Source organism: Ambystoma mexicanum, chromosome 2q, assembly GCF_040938575.1.
Source record: "Ambystoma mexicanum isolate Mex_15411 chromosome 2q, UKY_AmexF1_1, whole genome shotgun sequence".
NCBI classification, from domain to species: domain Eukaryota; kingdom Metazoa; phylum Chordata; class Amphibia; order Caudata; family Ambystomatidae; genus Ambystoma; species Ambystoma mexicanum.
Window position 1 is genome coordinate 1,198,414,843 of NC_090924.1, and position 20,482 is coordinate 1,198,435,324.

The 20,482-nt window shown below is 43.9% G+C and overlaps 1 protein-coding gene across 5 annotated transcripts in view; it reads right to left on the minus strand.

Annotated features, from left to right (window-relative positions):
• Positions 1-338: 338 nt before the first annotated feature.
• ETV1 (ETS variant transcription factor 1) overlaps positions 339-20,482 on the minus strand; it is a 190,158-nt gene continuing 170,014 nt past the window's right edge. For all 5 annotated transcript variants that reach the window (XM_069648595.1, XM_069648596.1, XM_069648594.1 and 2 more), the window contains 2 exons: positions 6,051-6,152; positions 339-3,842 (listed from right to left, as the gene is read on the minus strand). In XM_069648595.1, coding sequence (XP_069504696.1) covers positions 3,621-3,842; positions 6,051-6,152 — 324 coding nt within the window. In that variant the 3' untranslated portion in view covers positions 339-3,620. The remainder of the gene's footprint in view (positions 3,843-6,050; positions 6,153-20,482) is intronic.

Genomic DNA, 20,482 nt, shown 5'->3' on the forward strand with positions numbered 1-20,482 from the left:
TCTGGCGTTCAGGCTAGTGTCACTTTGAAGTCCAGGATGGCCTTGCGAAAAGAGTTGGTATGCGGTAGAGCCAGAGGTAGGAAGGATAATCCGAATTCAGCAAGATAACAAACAAGGTCGTCAGTCTTGAATTTGTGTTTGCTGATCAGGGAGTTGTGGGATGCAGAAGGAAGTGCGAGAAGAGAAGTAAAGTGACAAAATGCATGCTAAATGTACACTGTGCAAAGAAACAACCAACCCAGGAATATTCATCTTTTCGTAATCAACGGAGGAGCAGCTGTCTTTTGCGCACATGCAGAAATACACTTCTCACAGCAAATAAAGACACTAAATCAGTGTTGCGGAAATCAGCTGCCAGATTTATTGAACTACCTTAAAAAACACAAAACAAACCAAAACAAATTCATAGTACTTTAAATAAACTTTCAGGTACATCCCCACCCAGTCTCTCTCATTATTTGAACAATAAAATATTTTAGAGAGGAATTACAAATAAATGATTTTGTTCACTTGAGTCACTGATGTACAAAGTAAAAATGTGTTTTCAGAAACCAGCCATTCCTGGGTGCTGTACTCTTGGAAGTGGCAGTCTTTCTCTGCTGCATTTTGATGCTGGATTCCAAGAGGTTTGCAATTCTTGCGCAGTGCCTATGAATGGAGTTTCCTTTAGACTTCGTTCAAGTGCATCAGTCTTTGTATTGTCCCAAGATGCATCGCTTTGAGCAACGTATGGCTTCCTCTACCCCGCGAAGGCTTGTCAGAGTCAAGTGCATGTAGCTCACTGGAGGCTTAAGGATGAAAGATTACCTGAAATATGAAAATGCTTCAATCTTTTCCTTCGACAAACATATGGGTGACTCTTGCTCATTGGTGAGTAGTGTCTCAAAAGGAACCAGGTTGCCATAATGTCCAGGCACTGCCTTGGAAGAAGCACTCATCAAGTAATCAAAAGGTACTCCCGCACCTGAGCTTTAATGACGGCACCACAGCAGTTCCAACCTTTCAGATAATTGCTAATTGTAGGGCACGCTTTCAGTTCTTCTGGGTAGACCTTCTGGATCTGGATCTACTGACGTACTTGGCACCTGTTCTTTTACAGGTTAATGTAACCCTATCAAGAACCATTAAACACAAACCAGCAATCATAAGTACACCTTCAAAAACACATTGCAAGGTTGTATGATGTGATATTTGAGCATCATGTGCCGAGATAACTGAGTCTGATAAGATGTAGGAATTAATTAAAATGAACTGTGGCCATTCGCAAACCTTCGAGATCGCACTTTATGATTTTAATTAATGCAATTACAATATGTTTGCTCTTGGTAACAGTTTGAAAGCAGATGGGAATCATAAAACAAATTCTGGACAGGGAAGATTTTCTCTTGGGGTGTGTGTAACAGTGGTATTGACTTGGTGCAGTCAGTGATTTATCTCGAAGATATCTTGTAAGTATGCAAAGAAAAGTCATATTTAGTCTCATAATTAAGACAATCTTATGACAGCATTCTCCAGCTGATCTGATGGCACTTCATAGGCTTTTGAGAAAGCACTATGTACATCACTGAGATGACAGACATCTTTCACCACGCTTTTGAGCCTTATATTAATAGCATACAGTGTTTAAGGAAACATCTACTATCAAGGTCACACCTTTGCACATGTCACTGCCACCCTGAGAGAATGGCTGTTGTGTTATTGTTTCGGCTGATGGGATGAAAGAGAAAGAATAGCTTAAAGAATAAAGACCTGTGGTACCTCAGTGTCTAGAGTGGCTAATTTTAAGTACTCTTGTTTGGGTAAATTCAAATATAAATAACTGTTTGATACGTTACGCTTGGAAAGTTTTCAATGATCCGCAAAGCAATAGGACCTTCAAAGTGAAATCCAATGCGACTTTTGCAGTGCAGGTTTTAGTGTAATTGTTATCTTTAATCATGGAATGTGTGGATTCTGTTCTGCTTTTGTGTTATAGAACTGTATGGGAGTGACTTCTTAGGAAAAAGGTATTTTCGTCCCTTCAGGGCAGTTTATATTCATATCCAACCCAAATTAGCAAAGAGAAATCAAAATGGTGATGGTGGAATTGCAAATACAGGATGGCATTCTCCGGTTATGATGAATAATGTTTTCCCTGTTTATTTTCGTCTTCTCCCTCCCACCTCCCGAGGATAAACAAAAAATAGATTTATATAAAAAAATCAAAGCATTTAAATTGTCTTCGAAACGTATCTGCTCCCATTTACATTTAAGTGTCCAAAAAAGGGTCATTGGTAACATCAGTGCCAGCACTACAAGGTCAAACAGCGACGTCATTGTATCCGTGGACAGTCCGTAAAAGGGCCCACCGCCCCACCAAAAGTTACAAAAGGTTCCGCAGAGCTCCCCTTGGCAAGCTGAAGCTTGGTATTCATGTGTCGATGCGTGTAAAAGCTGCTTACAGTACAGCGGAGGCGTAAGCTATCTTCTAAGCAATACATGGACCAAGTCATCCATTTTGTCCCGAAATTACTACCTGTAGTTACAGCGTTGCTTGAAAGGGATGGGGCGATTTCAGAGTGAGACGTACGGAAAAGACAGCAGCAGAAGCATTAGCATTATCTACGATTTATATATGTTCTCAACGTAACACAGCAGTAAAAGAGTTAAATGCATATTAACTGGTACCGTGTCTAAAAGTTACCCAAGTACCTATTTAGTGTATTGGAGCTTTTCTTTCCAATGAGTGCTTGCTGTGTCTAAAACAGCATAGTTAGATAGGCCTCTTAGTACAGTTAATTCACATTGATTAAATAATTTATTTATGCAGTCAAGGAAATGGAAACACATATTTTTCCTCGATAATGATTGCAAGTCCAATGTTAAAATTAGCAAATAAAGCTCAGGACATGCCATTATTTCTCCAAAAATGGATGCTGAAAGGTTTACAGATAATTCTGCGTTATGCTGACAGAAAGATGGCACCAGTGCTGGCACCGCATTGTGTTGCAAGCCTGGCTACTTGCTTGTGCTCTCAATTCAATGGATGTGCCATAGGAACCATAACTTTCTGTTTCTAGGTGGGAAAGAACGGTGGATCGAAATAGAGAAAAAATAAATATAAATCTATAAATATAAAAGGACTATGCATTTAAAAAAGAAAGATAAGAAAACAATGAGCTTTAAGCTCTTATGAGAAGAAAAAGACTGTTCTGTGTGATGGGAGAAAGGGCATGGCTGGAAAAAATGCTTTGGGGCTTGTTTAATACAATCTGACAGTGTATTAAATGCAATGAGAATTAACTGTACCACGAACATCCAGAAAAAAAAATTACAATGTAGTTTATGCTTATATAAAACAAAACAGACATGATATAGCATTTCTGTACTTAAAACTTGTGTTCCTTTCCCCAAGCTTAAGTATATAGTAAACCCACCCTTTTCTTCCTGTTACATAAAATAAAAGATTTGTTTCAACCCCCCCTCCCCTCAAATAAAGTGCGCTGTCCATGGCAGACCAATGGAGTAATACAAGGAGAAAGCCTCTCTGTGCACGACTGAACCGTGTTAGCAATCCTTGTTGTCCCCAGGGTCCTCCAGATGAGGCAGTTTGTAGTTTCTCCTCTCATCTGTCTCTGCTATTAGTACACATAGCCTTCATTGTACGGGTGCGGGTTGCAGCAACCACCATCTTGCATGTAAGCCATGTTCTCGTCAAAGTGAGACAGTGGCACTGTGTCCTCCTCATTGACATGTCGTTCCATGTCTGTTTTCAGCATAGGACGCTGGTTGTCTGGAAAGGCCATGGAAAAAAGCGCTTCTGGGTCACAAACAAATTTGTAGACGTATCTCTCCCCGGCAACCTTCGGGATGGAAGAAAAAAAGTTGACGTTTTTGCTCATTAACCTGTACATTAAACATTAGCATATCATTATAATTGCAATATAATATACAGTTGAATGTGACTGCTCAGTGCTTCTTGGCATTTTGCACTGACTCTATTCCAGGGGAAATCACGTGCATGTCATTCTTCATCTGTGAAAGATACCCGGGAACTAATCATGGCAGCAGCCATGGGGTCTGCACCCTCGCAGGGGCCAGGAGCACATCATTTACTCTTTGATTAAGATCGACACTGCTTTACAAGAATTAACCTGAAGTTCATGTGTTGGCCTGAAATATGGATCATCCATCCTGCATAGGCAAAGCTATAAACCAAATGCCATGTGCAAATATGTGCGGACATATTTTGGAAGCATACTTCAGCAGTGTGAATCTCCCGTCTTCCATCGCTTCGCTAGCAGAACGCCAGTCGTTCAGAACTAGAGAAGTACCTGCTTTTTCTGCTGGACTGTAGGGGCTTTAGGTATGTGTGCCTTTGCCCCAATTTTGTTTTCAGTATTTAACGTTTTATGACATAATAGCGTTTTAACTTCCGCCAGGTCACTGTGCTGTAAAACCCTGGCGTTAATGTTGCCCAATATAATGATAGTGTGCCTGTCGCCTTCAGAATGGTGAAATGCTGAGCTGGCCCTGCCTTGATTTAAACCGGCGAACTGCATTTGCAACAGATTTCCCTGTATTCTACAAGAATATTATTAATCACGTTTCGTACTATTGAGCTAATTCAAATTCCCTTTCCACCACCTCTAAAAGTAGATTATTCAGCAAATCTGTTTAAATGCACCATCTTTTAAGAACTTTACACCAAAACATGATGATGGTGAATGCTGGCTCTATTAAAAGGCATGTGGATCATTTTAATGTTTACTCTGACGATTCACAGATCACATTCCCCGACTCTCTTCACTCTACCCTTACTGCCTGTCTTCTGGCCATCCAATCTTGAATACACTCTCAATTTCGTCATCAACCAGAAGTTCTCTACTTTACTGCTTCGATTATTCCCCCCACTTTCTCCCTCTGCTCCCTCCTTCCCTGTTTGCAATCTAGACAATATATTTGGTTATCTTGCTATCAACTTTACAATATTCATGAAGCCCATCGTGTCCTTCCCTCCTGTTACTAAAGTTAGGCCTTGAATCTTGTCTCTTCTTTCATTTTCTCTGCATGGTTTTCAAATGCATTCATGGCTTGGACTCTCCCTACTTATGCTCTTTCGTGTCTATTTATGGGCCTCATTACAAGGCTGCTGCCTGTATTTTTTTTTTCCGCACCCAGAAATGGGCAATTACTGGGTCCATTAGGGCCTTGCTGGACCCTGTAATCGCCCATTCCTGGGCTCGGGAAAATATTCTTCCCCATTCAAATGGGAATGGGAAAGCCATATGCACCAGCACCGTTATTAACGGTGCCGGTGCATCCGACATGCTCTGCGCGCCGGTGCCGGTACCCGTGAGCAGAACTCTTAGTTTACCGGTCCGGGAACTACGGCAGGCTTACCGGTACCGTAGTTCCTGGACCGGCAACCTTTTAATGAGGCCCATTTTCTTCATGTAGTGGCAAAACTTTCCTGTGCTCAGTCATGCTTGAGCTCCTTCTTTCTATTTGCACCTAAACACTTGAACTACTTGTCTCTATTTATTCAATCTTCTCCTAATTTTTCTATATTCCACTGTTTTCTTAAAACTCATCTGTTATTTTCGCTTGAGTGAACAGATGTAGCTTACAATTATTTTAGTAACTTTTAGTTAATGTGTATGATTATTTTAATGTACATTTATTTATTTTAGTGTACAATTATTTTATTTATCGATTTGACGATTGGGCGGAAACACAATGACATCAAAGAGTAATCACAAGCACACTAATTCACTGTATCCTGAAATAATTGGATAACAAAAATGTTCTTAGGTTAAAGGCAAATACATTTTCCACTTTTCTATACTTTGAGGTCACCTACTGAATGCTAACAATACGTTAAAATAAAAATCTGATGGATGGATTAAGGATATTTAAACGAATAACTAGGCCTCACTGTATGCATTCTGGCACATGCTCAAACTCAAAAATGGAAGAGTTCATGTTGACAAATGCAAAGGCTGCGAGATGTCACTCACTCTTCCAGCTCTACTCTCTATGAATTTGAATGCAATCATCATAGCCCTCACCTTCTGCATGATTCCTTTCTCGTAATAATAGCGGAGGGACCGACTGAGCTTATCGTAGTTCATGGCAGGTCTGTTTTTCTGAATCCCCCACCGACGCGCCACCTGTAGGAGAAAAAAGAATGCAACTGATTTCCTTGATCACACCTAACAAGCTTTCATTCCTCTTAAATATTTGGAAGAGTGCAAAACTACAATACACAAATAAACCACATACACGTATTTGTGCAATGAAGTGTGGATGCAGTGATCTTCTCAAGTGCAGATTCCAAGACTCAAAAAAACACCACCAAGGCATAGATATTTTATCGCAATACACTGACATTGTTTTGTTTACTGGATTCTTTTCATTTTGTTTTTACATTTTCATAAAGTGCTTGGTGCAGCCATGTGAGCAGCTCAGGCCATACTGTTAATGAAATAAAGAAGGCGGAAGACAGGCTGATGTGGGCCCTCCTCTTGGGGAATACTGCGTAGTTGGTAGAGCGAAATCCCTGGACTTGCCGCATGCTGGAAGGTGGCTGAAGAGATCTTAGGCATCTGGCAAGCAGGGTGAAGGATTGTCAAAAGTGCGAAGGATCATTATTCATGAAGGTTATCCTTGGTGGTGAAGGAAAGCTAGCCCATGTGTCTGAATTGCTTCATGGATGCAGGCAAGCCCCGAAGGTGTGTAATCATATCTTTACAGAATAGGACACATTTAGTTTCAGCCTTAATGGTGACGGTGGGTCACTACACAGGGCAGAGGGCCTTTCAACTTTTTTCAATTGAAATGGTCCACCAAGCCTTGACTCTGACAATGAAAACTCAATAGCTGTTTTTAAGTTGTCATTTAGGGTTTCAGCTTCCAGCTGGCTCACTTTTTTTGTTCACCTTTACAGACGCCAAAACACATGTCCTAAGTTAATTACAATCAACTCATCCCCTCGCTCCATTGCTTTATCTAGGAGTTTGCCGCTGAAAGTGTGAGTTGTGGAATGCACATATTCCTTCAGGAAGCCCAAGTGAACCCACATAAGAGTGTGTATTAAAATGTGTACCTGAAGACCCACGACAGGTCTCTTTAAAGGTAAGGAGTTAACTTGCCACGGGGAGGTTCACACTGCTTTCTGCTCATTGGTGTAGGGGTAGTAAATATGCTTGGAGATTCATGAAGTTCAAGTTGTGCACCTCAATGATAGAACCAGAGCAAGCACCAATTGGAGTTGCACTGGCAAACTTGTCCCGCAAACTCTATGCTCCACCGAGCTGCCTTACACTGGTTTTTCCCACCTGTAGGGGTCCCAAACATCATTTTGAAATGGGCCCCAACAGGACCAATCGTTTCCCCCGAGGCCCCACACCACTGCAAGTTCAACAGCAGTCAGCCAGTTGCTCTCCCTGCCTCGAGCTGGTGGAGTACAGAACTGGAAGTCCGGTATAGATTTGGAAAGCATGCTTTTGCACCTGCCCATTTGCTGATGTCGTTGCTCATTTATGAATAGGGCTACAGTGAAGCCTGGCAAAGTAACCATGGTATTCGCCAATCTGTGATCCTCCATCGACAGATGATGGTCGACACAATGCACAACACGGAAATAAAACACTGAAGTTGTAGGTTTAAAAGGGGCGTCGATTCTAAAAGGCGGAGATGTGCACGGTCGGTGGAACCATCGGCAAATGTAACCGCAGATTCAGGCTGCTAGGTGCTCAGTTAAAATGGGAGATACTGACAACATTTTCACATGGCCTCACGGGAGGGGGGGCAACAGCAAGTTAATAAAAGATGCCACTCTTTTTAAAAAAAAAATGCATTTGGTGCTTACGTGAAAGACACATATAGTTCCAAATAAATGTGACTGCATTTTCTTCAAATATGCATGGATAGCACTTAGAAGCAGGAGGAATTGGTCATGAAGCACTAGATTAAATCTACATATTATTGCGGTACACACGTGTCTGGTAACCTTACAAGGCTTCCATTCACCGTTGTGAATACGTTGAAAGCAGATTGTTGTATGATTGCATTCATAATTTAAAGCTGTGTTATAGATCTTTCAGGAAAAGTCACATTCTCTCTAGATATATTCTGAATAAGGACATCCCAGCACACTTTCCTTTCTAACTCAATGTATATGGAGGCATACCCCCGCTCGCCACGTGGTGGCAGACTCCCATCGTCAGTAACTGAAGTTACAAAGTGCTAACACGGATCGGATACGGGCGGTTTTCTAGGTCGTCTTATAAAATGATTACATAAATCAAAAGTGAAATGTATAGCGGAAAAAACAATCGAGCGGGTCGTAAGAAATGTGTAAACTGCTAACTACTAAAATACTCCTACCGTTATTAACTGCTTCACAGGGCTGTATGCCGCCGTTTTATATTTACTCCACATACCAATCACTTCCATCACACAGGGCGACATGGCACAACAAAAAGCCCCCTTCTTGGTAACATCAAAAAAGCACGTTCGTTGTTACTTGTAAATAAACATTTTCTAAGTCAAGGTAAATCCGATGATAAGTGTTTTCTACTTAAACTTTTAAGAAAACTAGCGTGAACAGAAAAGCAAAGCTTCCGCACATGTGTGGCGCCTTCTACGAAGGACCAGGGCAAGATAAAACGGGTTCAGGCTCCTGGCCAGCATCTGCCATTTACTGTTGGAATGTGATGAAAGGGGGAGCCCATGTAGATGCCTCCTGTTCCTCTTGTGCAGAGACTGCTAAGCTCTCACTGGTCCCACGTTCTCTGATGCCTCATGCAAGCGACACTGGCCACAGATTCGGCGCAACCCAGTACACTGCAACCCCACACATAGCATCGTTATTACAACTACTGGACAGCGCTTGGACTGTGCCTTAATGTAGTAACTACTCCTCCATTGTGAATGCAATGCATGCTCTGCCTCAGAACCCCAGGTGGGAGCGGCCACATAATACAGAAATGCCATACCATTACAGTAACATAACATAACATAACATGCCATTCAAAGTACAAGAAAAGGGTGCACTGAAGCTCACCTGCTACATTTGAAATAGGTTTCAGTTTACCCAAGATTTATGCATTGCAACTTTGCACTCTGGAAATGCACCTCATGGTAATATGTTGGTATTAGTCTTTACAATTGTTTTTGCATTATTATTCAACTAGCTCACAATTAACCACCACTTTTTTTGTGCCAACACCAACCATGTTGCCCTTACAAAAATCAGAGATAGCCAAGATGTCTGGTCCCAGTTCTGAAACCGAATGGATAGCAAGATCCAGTTACAAACAACTTGCATAGCATTTCTGGGTGGACTGAAAAGTGAAGCCCTGCACACCATGTAGCCCTTTCTCAATAGCCAAGGGAAGGGAGACGAGTAGTAATAGCCATTAATGATGGTGAAGGATGGATATTGTCCTATCCTGAAGGATAAGGAAAGGCACTGTGCATAAATGATAGTTGCACACTGAGTTTAGCCATTAAAGGCTGCACGCACTTTACTCCAGGCTCCCAAGGAACAACAACAATGTTTGATTGGGGTTCCTGTCACAATATAATTTGCAGTCACTTCACTAGTGTGTTCCCGGCTTTCAGGCTGAGCCTTCCCAACCTAAACAAGTCACCATCTGAGCAAAGATGATAAGTAATGCCACTGGATTATGGATGTTTGTTTATATGCCAGAGCGACTGGGCAGTAAAGATCTGATAAGGTAGAGAAGTGTACTCAGTTACAGATCATTCCTTATAATCAATATTAAAGAAACTATACACAGGCATCGTTTTTTACAATGGGGTTGGACTGGTGTAAAAAATGCACCAGTGCAAATATGCCTTCCTTTAATGTATTTACTCTAATGCACATGATTTGCAAAGTTCCACTGCACGGGTGCCTTCTTTCTGTAATGCGTGCCCTGGACCACAACATCAAGTCTAAGGCTGTGCATAACATGTGAACATTCAAACTTGCAATGCCAATATGCGCAATAATAGTAAACAGACAAGATACGTTGCATTTATTAGGAAATGTTTCCTCTAAAAGACACTTTTTAGATTAACTCGTTAAGATAAATGTGCTCTCTCTGCCTAACAATGAAAGTAAAGTCTTGATGTCTCCTGTCACACATCTACACAGAAGGTAACATGTTTTTAACATGGCTGCGTCTTGATGAACATCATTGGTCAGAGTGAACACATCTAAGGAGTTAGACCTCAAATATGAGCAGGCATGCAGACAAATATGACAGATTGCCCCCAGCCTCCCGGTTTCTATGAATATATAGTTTTGCTTTTAAATCAAAGGCAACAATGGAAGTATGGAACCTAACAGATGGTACACATACAGCAAGGCAGTGGGGCAAGTAGCCGTTCAGTCCGAATAAATCGCACCGGAGCAGGTTGCCATGAAAAACTAGAACTATTCATTCACAGCTCTCTCTACACATTTAGAGGAGTGAGATGAATTAGCTCTTACAAACATATACAGGTCTGAAAGAGAGAGCAAAACAGAAGGAATGCCCTTCTAAGAATGGAAGCCGTGTGCACTGTAGTGCTTAGAAGCAGAGCTTCAAACACACAGGTACTGGCTGTTAGTTCCACACACCTCAAACATATGGCATGGCCACGGCGACAGCCCCCCAGAGCTTGGGTATACCGAGCAAAGTATGTCAAACCATCTTTGCCTGTATGCCACGAGGCCTCTGTGCACCAGTGACCTCGGAGGTGATCAGCTCCAGAGCAACAACAGCAAATGCACAGGAGGTTGGCGTCAGTGCAGGATACAGCGGTGCACACAGAATGTACTACACACACATGGCGACAGCATCAATCAGCAACTGCAGAGCACAGGAGACACTGCTGATAAAGCGGCCAAAATCGAGCAGCTCGCATCAAGGCGGGATGTTTAACTGGCTCAATACAGCAACAGGTAGACTATTACAGAGCAATTGCGGCGGCAATCTTGCCCACCCCACTGGGAATCCCCCCCATGACCTCCTGCATACACACAGATAAACGGATGCAGCGGTACGTGGCTTTGTTCCCTTCAGCAAAGACTGTACGTCTGGCATTTCATTTCTCAGTTATTGTTAATATTTTTTACATTAAGGATAGACAAAGGGAGTTTTTCATTGGAAAGCATACGAACAGGTCGAGGCACAGCTGTACTACAGAGAGTGTTCCTTTCTCATTTGGGAAACCTTTACAGGTTACTTACTGCTTATTCAGTAAATTGCAAAACTGAAATGAAACAAGCGATTGCAGGATTTAACAAATTAGGTTTGTCAAACTGCACTAAGACCCGGTTTGCAGCAGATCAGCTCGATGCAAAATAACCTTCACAATGGGTTCTTTCTGTAGAGCAGATTACTGGCAGGGATGAAGAGTCACATATTTTTGAGCTATAGGCGAACAAATTAGTTACCTCCCGGTAATGTTCTTTCTGACAGATGGTCCTCCCATGGATTCCTCATCTATCACATCTATCTCGCAGGGCAGCTGCTCTTCTGAAACGTTTTCTGCTGTCAGAGGGTATAACATGCCCCATGTCATCTCCACCCAATGCCTCCAGCACTGGATATGAAGATGGGCCAGTATATATAGAGATGCTGTACCCCGTGACCTTAGTTCCATCTTTTTCCCCTAGCACTTTAATGCTTCTGGGACAGCAGAGCAAAGGTTTATTACCTATCTACCAAGTGGGACAGGTTAGGAAGACGGTGAGATATCTATGGGAGGAGCATCCATCAGAAATAAATATAACCGAGAGGTGAGTAATTTTCTCTTCTAATGAAAGCCTTCCTCTCATGGATTCTTCCTTCATCTATGACAGACTTCCATAGAAGTACTTTGATGTGGAGGAAGAAGGAAAGCAAAGACACCACCTAAACAAGAAAATTCTGAAGGACTGCTCAACCAAAACTAGCATCCTGTCCTGACCAAGAATCAAAATAGTAATGCTTAGCAAACATGTGCAGAGATGCCCACATAGCTGCCTGGCAAATATCCAGAACAGGGACTCCACAATGCAGAGCCGAGGTGGCAGCCGGTCCTCTGGTAAATTAGTCTGGAGACGTTAAGGTCCATCCTTACCAGCGTTCTGACATGCAGAGGATGATTCACCTTGACTGGGTCTGTTTGGTCACTACCCTGCCAGCACGGCACCAGCATAACCAACAAAAATGTATCTTTCCCAGTTTCCCTCATCCGAAAGAAGTTTAACCAATAAGCCTGGAGCTCACTCGTCTAGTGGAAGTGATGGCAACCAGGAAAATCCCCTTGAAGATCATGAGTGGAGGGGCTCAAACAGAGTTCCCATAAGACACGTTTACAGTAAATCCAAGTCCCAAGCCAGAAAAACAAACTGGCATGGGTGAAATGGATTACTAAATCCCTGCAAACATTGCATGACTGTGGGGATCATGAAAAAAAGCCTGTTGTTCTTGAAAAAATGGCACCAAGACACGCCTTTTCACAGTGCCAATATGCAGGCCTGTCCGGGCCAAAGAAAGCAGAAGATCCAGAACTGAGGATGTGGAACATGTGAAAGTGGTCAGATCCTTCTCCCAGCACAAAGCTGAACATTTCCACCACGTACAGACATAATTAGATTTGGTGGTGGGTCTCTTAGCAGAGAAGAGCATGTCCAGGATGAGCTGAACATTGACACCAGGTACAGAAATAATTAGATTTGCTGGTGGGCCTCCTAGCAGAGAACAGCATGTCCAGGATGGCCTACCATAAGTCACATTCCTTACTCCTCATCCTCTTAACAGCCAGACATGGAGGTACATGCTGGTGATGTTCGGATGGAGGACTCATTCTTCGGATTGGGAGAGAAGATCTGCTCTCCATTGAGGACACCAAGGAAGACAGATGCTGTGGTTAGCAAGTTCTCTGGGCCCAGTCCAGAGCAATTGAAATCATTGTAGAAGCAAACAGGCAAAGTTCTGTAGAGAACCAGTAGAGTTCAGGCGGACTGTCAATGCATTCCCCAGAGGTCCCTGTCATTCCCTGAAGCAGAACCATTTCCACTTCCTGTTCACACTGAAAGCAAAGAGGTTCACAACAGGAGTGCCTCTTTGGGAGAATATCTCCTTCAAACTTCCTGACAGAGTTTCCACTTGTGAAAGGCTGAATTCTGTCTGATCCAGGAATCCACAATGATATTCTCCATGTTGGCCAGATGAGCTGCTGTCAAAGGCCTTGTGGGATGATTCAGCCAAAATGGCCGCAAAACCCTTGTGCACACCAAAACGTCTGAAAATCGCGCTTTGCAAAACACAAAAATATGGCTGCCCAATCTACCACGCATGTTGTCAGTGGTGGAACAGAGATCTCACTCCTGAAATATGTCAGTGGGCTCCACAATAAGTGAAAATGGAGTACAGAGGGAAAAGTAGTGCTCTGCTAAAAGAAATCCAACATCTTGCTTTATATCCCTTTTTCTTGGTTGCTGAAACTGCAGAATGCCGGTACAAAACACCCTCAAACATCCAGAATTCTGGCTGGGTGCTACAATTCACTTAGTATAAGAAATCATGCTGAACATACAATGTCCTGAAAAGCTGAAAGCATCAAAGAAACATCCACAGCAAAAGTTGCCTGCCTGTGGAATCTGTTAAAATCTGGGCACAGTACCCTCAGCCGCCTGACTGACAGCTGTCAGAAGCCTGCATGATAAACTTTAAAACCTGTATAAACTGAAATCAAATGTTTGAAATCTAAGTGGCCTGTTACTGAGAGTAACCTATGTTGTAATGGTTTGAGCCCATGGTTTAGAATCTGGAATAAGTGTTCTAGCTGCTAGTTTGAAATCACAAGTTTGTTTTAAGCTAAGAAAAACTGCAACAGAATTAACATTTAAATTTAAGCCTGGATAAAAGCCACCGAAACTGGAATAACAGCGTTCCTCAAAGAGGCAAGGCCTCTCCCTCCAGTCCTCTCCAGCAGGAAATCACACCTAAGTGATGATTATAGGGTGGGGGAAGAATTTGGTCTGCAGGGGGAAGGAGACAATGGACATACTCCAGCTAAAGTAAATGCGAAGTGTGAAGGGTTGTAAATTGCCTATGCCCAGGAGAAACAGGGAGGAGATGCTCCTGGGTCCCAAGGAGAGACCAAAGGGGTGGAGCTAAACAACCATTTGTTGCTTAACACAGGTGAAAAGGCGTCAGAACTCTGTGACATGTTCTGGGAAGAAACAGCGAAAAATGTGATATTACACAAAATGTATTTCTGATAGAAGTATGAAACTTTATACACATATGCCCATGTTCAACGCGCACATTTGTAGAAATTTGCTCCTGAATAGGACATTGTGTTCCGGGTGAAAAGGGCAACATTCTGTGAAAAGCAGACACAAGACCCCACAGCAACGGGGCTTAGAGGAGTATCTGCTACACAAAATATGTAATCTGCATATATGGTTGTTATAGAGGTTGCACATGTGGAAATATGTATTGTAGATTTTGTGTTCAAGGAGCTAGGGGTGGATTCCAAGCCTCATAAACCCACACCATAAAGGTGACACCCTGTTTTTCTCCTCCTATCAAGGAAGAGAGGAGACCCCCGACCAATCCCTGTCAAACGGGCGAGCTTAGGCTAAACCAGCCCACACCCCCCTTTATCATAAGCATAAATAGAGACAGCTCAGCACTCAGAGAGACAGACAGATTCACCCACTATTCGAATGCTGGCGGAGCACCCTGATGCAGGACTATCCATCTTCCTTGCTCCAGACTCCAGAAACTTGGCAAAGCAGAAAGGCCCATTGCATAGCTGAACCATTTTCAGCTAGGCCTTAAATTTCCAGAACCAACCCCAGAAACCTAAAGGGAATCAAAAATACAGCTGGGCTGTGCTGTACTGCTTGCCTGCTGAAATAATTATCGTCAGAACCAAAAGATCCAATCCAGTCCTGTGCCGTGACCAGAGCCATTGCAGATCCGATCCAGTCCTGTGCCGTGCTATGAACAGACCCAGTCCAGTCCGATGTGCCCAGCTGTCTGTCCTGACCAGAATCCCTGACCGGAATCCTGACGGTTCCGTTTAAAAACATATCTAGTGAGTATCTATAGACAGAACTGTGCCACTAGCATATGTACTGTCCATAGTTAATCCCTATCCTCTCTTGTTTTCAGAACCTGATATTGTTAGGAGTATTTTTGAATTGTCAGAACTTTTCTTGCACCGAGTTTCTCTTATTTGTATTCTAAAATCATAAGTCATTAGTATTGTGAGTAACTAAAGTAAATCCCAGAAAGAAATTGAGTATCCACCACGTGAAGGGTTCCCTGGCCAGGAACTGTGGAGATTCATGTGTGGCATTCTCTTTTTCTATAGTCATAATCTAGTGTAAAAAATCCTATTTGTCTTTTAAAAGTGCATTCCTGCATTCCTGTTTCCCATTCTTGCGCCTATCTCGAAAAAACGACCTCCACTAAAACATCCATAACTCCCCCAATTTGTGTGCTAGAAACAAAATTTCAACGTCTGTTTATAACATCCACAGCTTTAATTCACATTTAAAACCCAAATCCATACGGTTCTCCCGTAATCGCGATTATCGAGCACTGGAATGTTTGTCACGAATTTCATTTTAGGCAAATTCTGACACGTGTAAAACAGCTTTTGATTGCTTCCGTTCTTAATTTTAAGATTTCACATTGCTTCTTAGTATCAAATAATTGCTAGTGTTTGTGTGCAACTATCCAAAGTGGCTCTCATAAGAATTTAAACAATTTCAGCAATTTAAACCATATTTAGTGTTTTTACCCAATCCATTCTCAAGATAACTTTAAAACCATTCTGACAGCTTGCCAATAAATTCTGTTTTTCTCTTGTGTTGCTGGGGGGAAATTGGGATTGGTATTTTGTTTGAATTCTGCCATTCCTGAATACCTGTTCCCTCCTCCTATCTCTTTACATTGTCTATTGGGGGGTTGAGGGGTGTGCAGGGGGAAATAGTAACCACACTGCTATTTGTTCTGAGCACACACACAAAAGTATTATTTCTGTGCTGAATTGTTTTGCTCACTATTACTCCTTGTGTATTAAAGAGATTATTTAGTGTTATATCACCCCATTGGTGATCATTGTGTACCCATTAAAACATAGTGTGATTGAATTGTGAATACATAAATAAATATTTTAACTTTGTAAACCAGACTGATTTCTGGGGGGGTTCCAGGAGAGGGGCGTGATATGAGTGGTACATCGTTCAGAATAAAATAACTTTTAGACACAAATAAATAAGGATTTCAGTTGTGCATTACACGCTAAGCATTGACTTAGGTGTGTTCCGGATTGAAATCACTTACAACCTGTTATTCGTGAGAGCCCAGAAGCACAGTTGCTTTGTTTCTCTGGAAAGAGTCAAGGATCCCACACACCCTGTTTGTTGAGGTTGTGCATGGCTACTCTGTTGTCTGTTAAGAGCAGCACAGTCTTGCCTGAACTGAAGCAAGGAAGAACACCAGGACCAGCCTGATCACTCTCAATTCTAGCAAATTGATGTGCTCTCTGCATTCTGATTGGAGACCACAGGTTGCTCACCATCAGGTCTTGTAGGTGAGCACCACAGCCTTTTAAAGATGCAGCAGTTGGGCCCAAGGTTATTGACTCAATATCCCTTTCAGGAGGCTGTCTCTCTGGGACCACCATTCCAGGTCTCTGGACACTTTCGCAAAGTCATGAAGAAGGTCTGAAGTACGTCCCTGAAACTGAGACCACAGACAACTGAGGAGCCATTGTAGAGAACAAATGCATAGACAGACAGACCTCAAGAATGCAGAAGGCCATAAACTTCAGCAAGTTCAGGAAGGCAAAGACTGGAACATCCTCCTGTGATTGGAAGACACGGACCATGCTGGAGATGTTCAACAGTCGATTCTCTGGCAGGAACGCCCTGCCCAGGCGAGTGTCCAAAACTATCCCAATAAAACAAAGGGACTGGGATGGAGAAACATGAGACTTCTCAAAGTTCAGGGAGAGGTGCAAGCTGTGCAACAGGCTGTATGTTCGGAACAAGCGATCCAATGCCTGGACTAGAGACTGAGCTTAGATGAGCCAATCATCCAGATAAGGAAAGTCATGAATGCCATTTCCCCTGAGGAGAGCCACTAACGCTGTCGGCAGCTTTTTGAAGACCCTGGCAGGATTTTTAATGAATAGTGGCAATGTCTCACTGCAAACCTCAGGTACTTCCTGTGCTTTCAAAGAACAGGCACATGCACATGGAAGTAGGCATCCTAGAGGTATAGCGACACTAGGCAGTCCTTCAGGTCAAGGGTGTGAAGGCTCTCAACCAAAGTAACCATCTTGAACTTGTCCTTGCACAGGTACAGGTTCAAGAGCCACAGATCAATTATGAGAAATAAGCCTCCATCTTTCTACATCACCAGAAAATAAGTTGATTACCTGCAGTTGCCTCTTTTCATGTGGGGCACCGGACCTATGGCTACCTTTGTCATGCCTGCGCCACGGGCGCACTCATTGGCAACCATCATGGACTAATTGTTATTAATTTATCTTCATAATACTCTTTGAACAACCCCTATTCACACTTTGGTCCTTAATTCCCATTTGCGCAACTTTGGTGCTTTCTTATTTAATTCAGCTAACTACATATACCATAATGCACCTTGCTACAGTTATCTATTCCTGGCTATTCCCATTCATCGGTATTGGAACCACAATCCCCAGAAGCCCTAGCGATCAGTGCTGCTTCCACCATGTCAGGACCAGAAAGGGAGGAGGCAGATTACCTTCAGGTGTGATGCTCCAGGTGCTGCCAATTAGCCTGCCTCAGTACAGGGCAGAGCTGTATTTAAGCAGCTGCCTGCAGGAGCTCAGTCTCTTGCATCAAGAGTCTCCCAGCCCCTTTTTGCCTTGAGCCACAAATTGTATGCTGTTCCTGCTTTTGATCCAGTGCCTTTTCTGGGCTCCATGCCTTGCAGCCTGCTTCACTCCACTGCCTACAGCCCTTGTCCACTGGGCTCGCTGGCTTGCAGCCTGCATCCCTCCACTGCCTACAGCCCTTGTCCTCTGGGCTCCCTGCCTTGCAGTCTGCTTCACTCCGCTGCCAACAGCCCTTGTCCTCTGGGCTCCCTGCCTCGCAGCCCTGCTCCTCCAGGTTCGCTCCTTGCTGCCCTGTTCCTCTGGGCTCCCTGCCTTGCAGCCTGCTTCACTCCGCTGCCTACAGCCCTTGTCCTCTGGCCCCCTGCCTTGCAGCTTGCTACACTCCTCTGCCTTCAGCCGTTGTCCTCTGGGCTCCTTGCCTACAGCCCTTGTCCTCTGGGCTCCCTGCCTTGCAGCCCTGCTCCTTTGGGCTCGCTCCTTGCTACCCTGCTCCTCTGGGCTCTCTGTTTGCTGTCTACTACAGCTCTCTGCCCTGCTCCTCTGGGTTCCCTGCCTTGCAGCCTACTACAGTCCTCTGCAGTCCACAACAGTTTACCTGCACCTTGTGCCTTCCGTTACTGCAGCCCTGCTTCCCTGTTTGCAGTCCCCCTGTTTCCTGGCTGCTGCTCCCTTGCTCGCAACCCCCTGTTCTTGATCCCTGTCCTTCTCTTCCTTTAGTCCTCTGTCCTTCCCTTAGGTTAGCCATTTCAGTTATACTGCTTTTCCTTCATTACCTTCTGCTAGATTGCTCATTGACTTCCTTTTCCCTGGATATTTCTATTCTTGTCTTCTCTTGTATCGTATGTAGATCCCTTTGTACAGAGCTTGACTGTTGGTTTCCGGCAACCTCTGCCCCTTCCCTTGTCGCGTTTCAGTGTTACAGACACCCGCTGCTGTTGTTCCCAGCCATGAGCATACAGCGTGGGCCCCTGTAATAGCAATCTGTGCAGAAGGCTGGAGTTTCCTAAGGTCCGTGGAACACTCTTTCCCATTTCTGCATACACCCCAAGAGGGAATCCAGTTTCTTTGTACCTTTGTATTTCCTGCTACAGTTGCCTACTCTTCGTTCTTGTTGAGCTTCCTGCTGTGTGTGTGCTTATCTGTCACCTTACATCAGCACAGCCACCCAAACCTTACCTGGGTGCCCTTTGCGACTCTTGACAGAGTGCTGACAAACCTCCACCACACAGGAGAGTGTCTGGAGGCAAGCTCAGATTGGCCAGGGAATGATTTGGCGGGTGTTGTGCAAAGGGGATACATTATCTCTGGAGAATGAGTAAGGCCCAGTCATTGGATTTTGTAAGATCCCACTCCTTGACAAATTCTGCCTCCCAAATGAGATGAGTGGTGGAAGTCTTTTTCACAGGGACTTCACACTCGGGGCTGAGGAAGGCACAGCAAAGGCTGAAAAGCCTGCTCATAGAGCACCTCTTTCCCAACCTCTAGATGGATGGCGCTTCATCTGTTTGCCAGAGGGAACTTGCTCTCTTCCACTGTACACCTAGGAGTGTAATGCCTGGATGCCTGCTTGCCGTTCCTCATATGTCATGTAGGGAGGTGCTGCACAGCCCGAGACTGCAAACTAAAGGTACAGGAGGCGTTGATGGCCAGCAGGCACAGGCTTCCTGAGACAAACGCCTTCCTTCCCTAGGCTTCTAGGCGCGTACTTTCCCTATCCAGAGGTAAGGAATGGGAAGACATTGTCTTCAGGCTCGCCATGGTGGCATGGACCACAAGGCTCTATGGGAAGGCATGCAAAGACAGGAAAGACTAGTCAGATGGAGCCGCCCTGTGTTTCTTTACCAAATCCTGGTCCACGGTTAGGAACAAAGCCAGTTTTTATCATAATTCAAGGACCAGAACCTCGACATCTGGGTTTAAAGGTAGGAGGGTCTCCCCCTGCGGGCTTCATGAACAATGTCTGTTAACTCAAACTGTATGTAAGTTCTTGAAGGGGCAGTCAACTCTAAGGTTTCAACTACCTTAGCCATCAGCTGCTGAAAAGAAGTCTGACGTTTTCCAGGGGTAGGTGCAGGTAGCAGCATATCAGGCTCGGGAAAAACATCCAGAACACTGCTTTTTGCAAGACAGCTGCAAGATTCAGCAAGTCAAGTCTCCTTCCTCTCCATAGAATTACTCAATGAAGTCCCTAACTTCTCTGGAATTTCAGCCCAAATGGGATGGGCTCACCGTCCTCATCATAAATGTCTTTAATTCAAGACTTAAAGGTACCCCTAGGAATCTTGGTGCTGGACATGCAGTAAGGTGCCAGGGGCACCCTGTAGTGAGGTTCTGAAGCTTGGTGACCAATTGCGGAAGAAGGAGCGGACGGTGTGCAGATGGGCCCTCGCCATCCTAGCTGGGGCCAGGCCTAAGGGTGTATCATCACAGAATTTTGCATGGTCACTGCCTGCTTGTCAGAACATGGAAAACAGTGATATTTGCTTGTCCTTGTCGAAGAAGTCAAGCATTGCGAACCGAAAGGCCTGCTACTCCTCCTGTGTGGATGATTGGGTGGGAAAGGATACCTGTGGCACCTCATCCTCAGAGGAGTACCTAGACTAGACTGCTC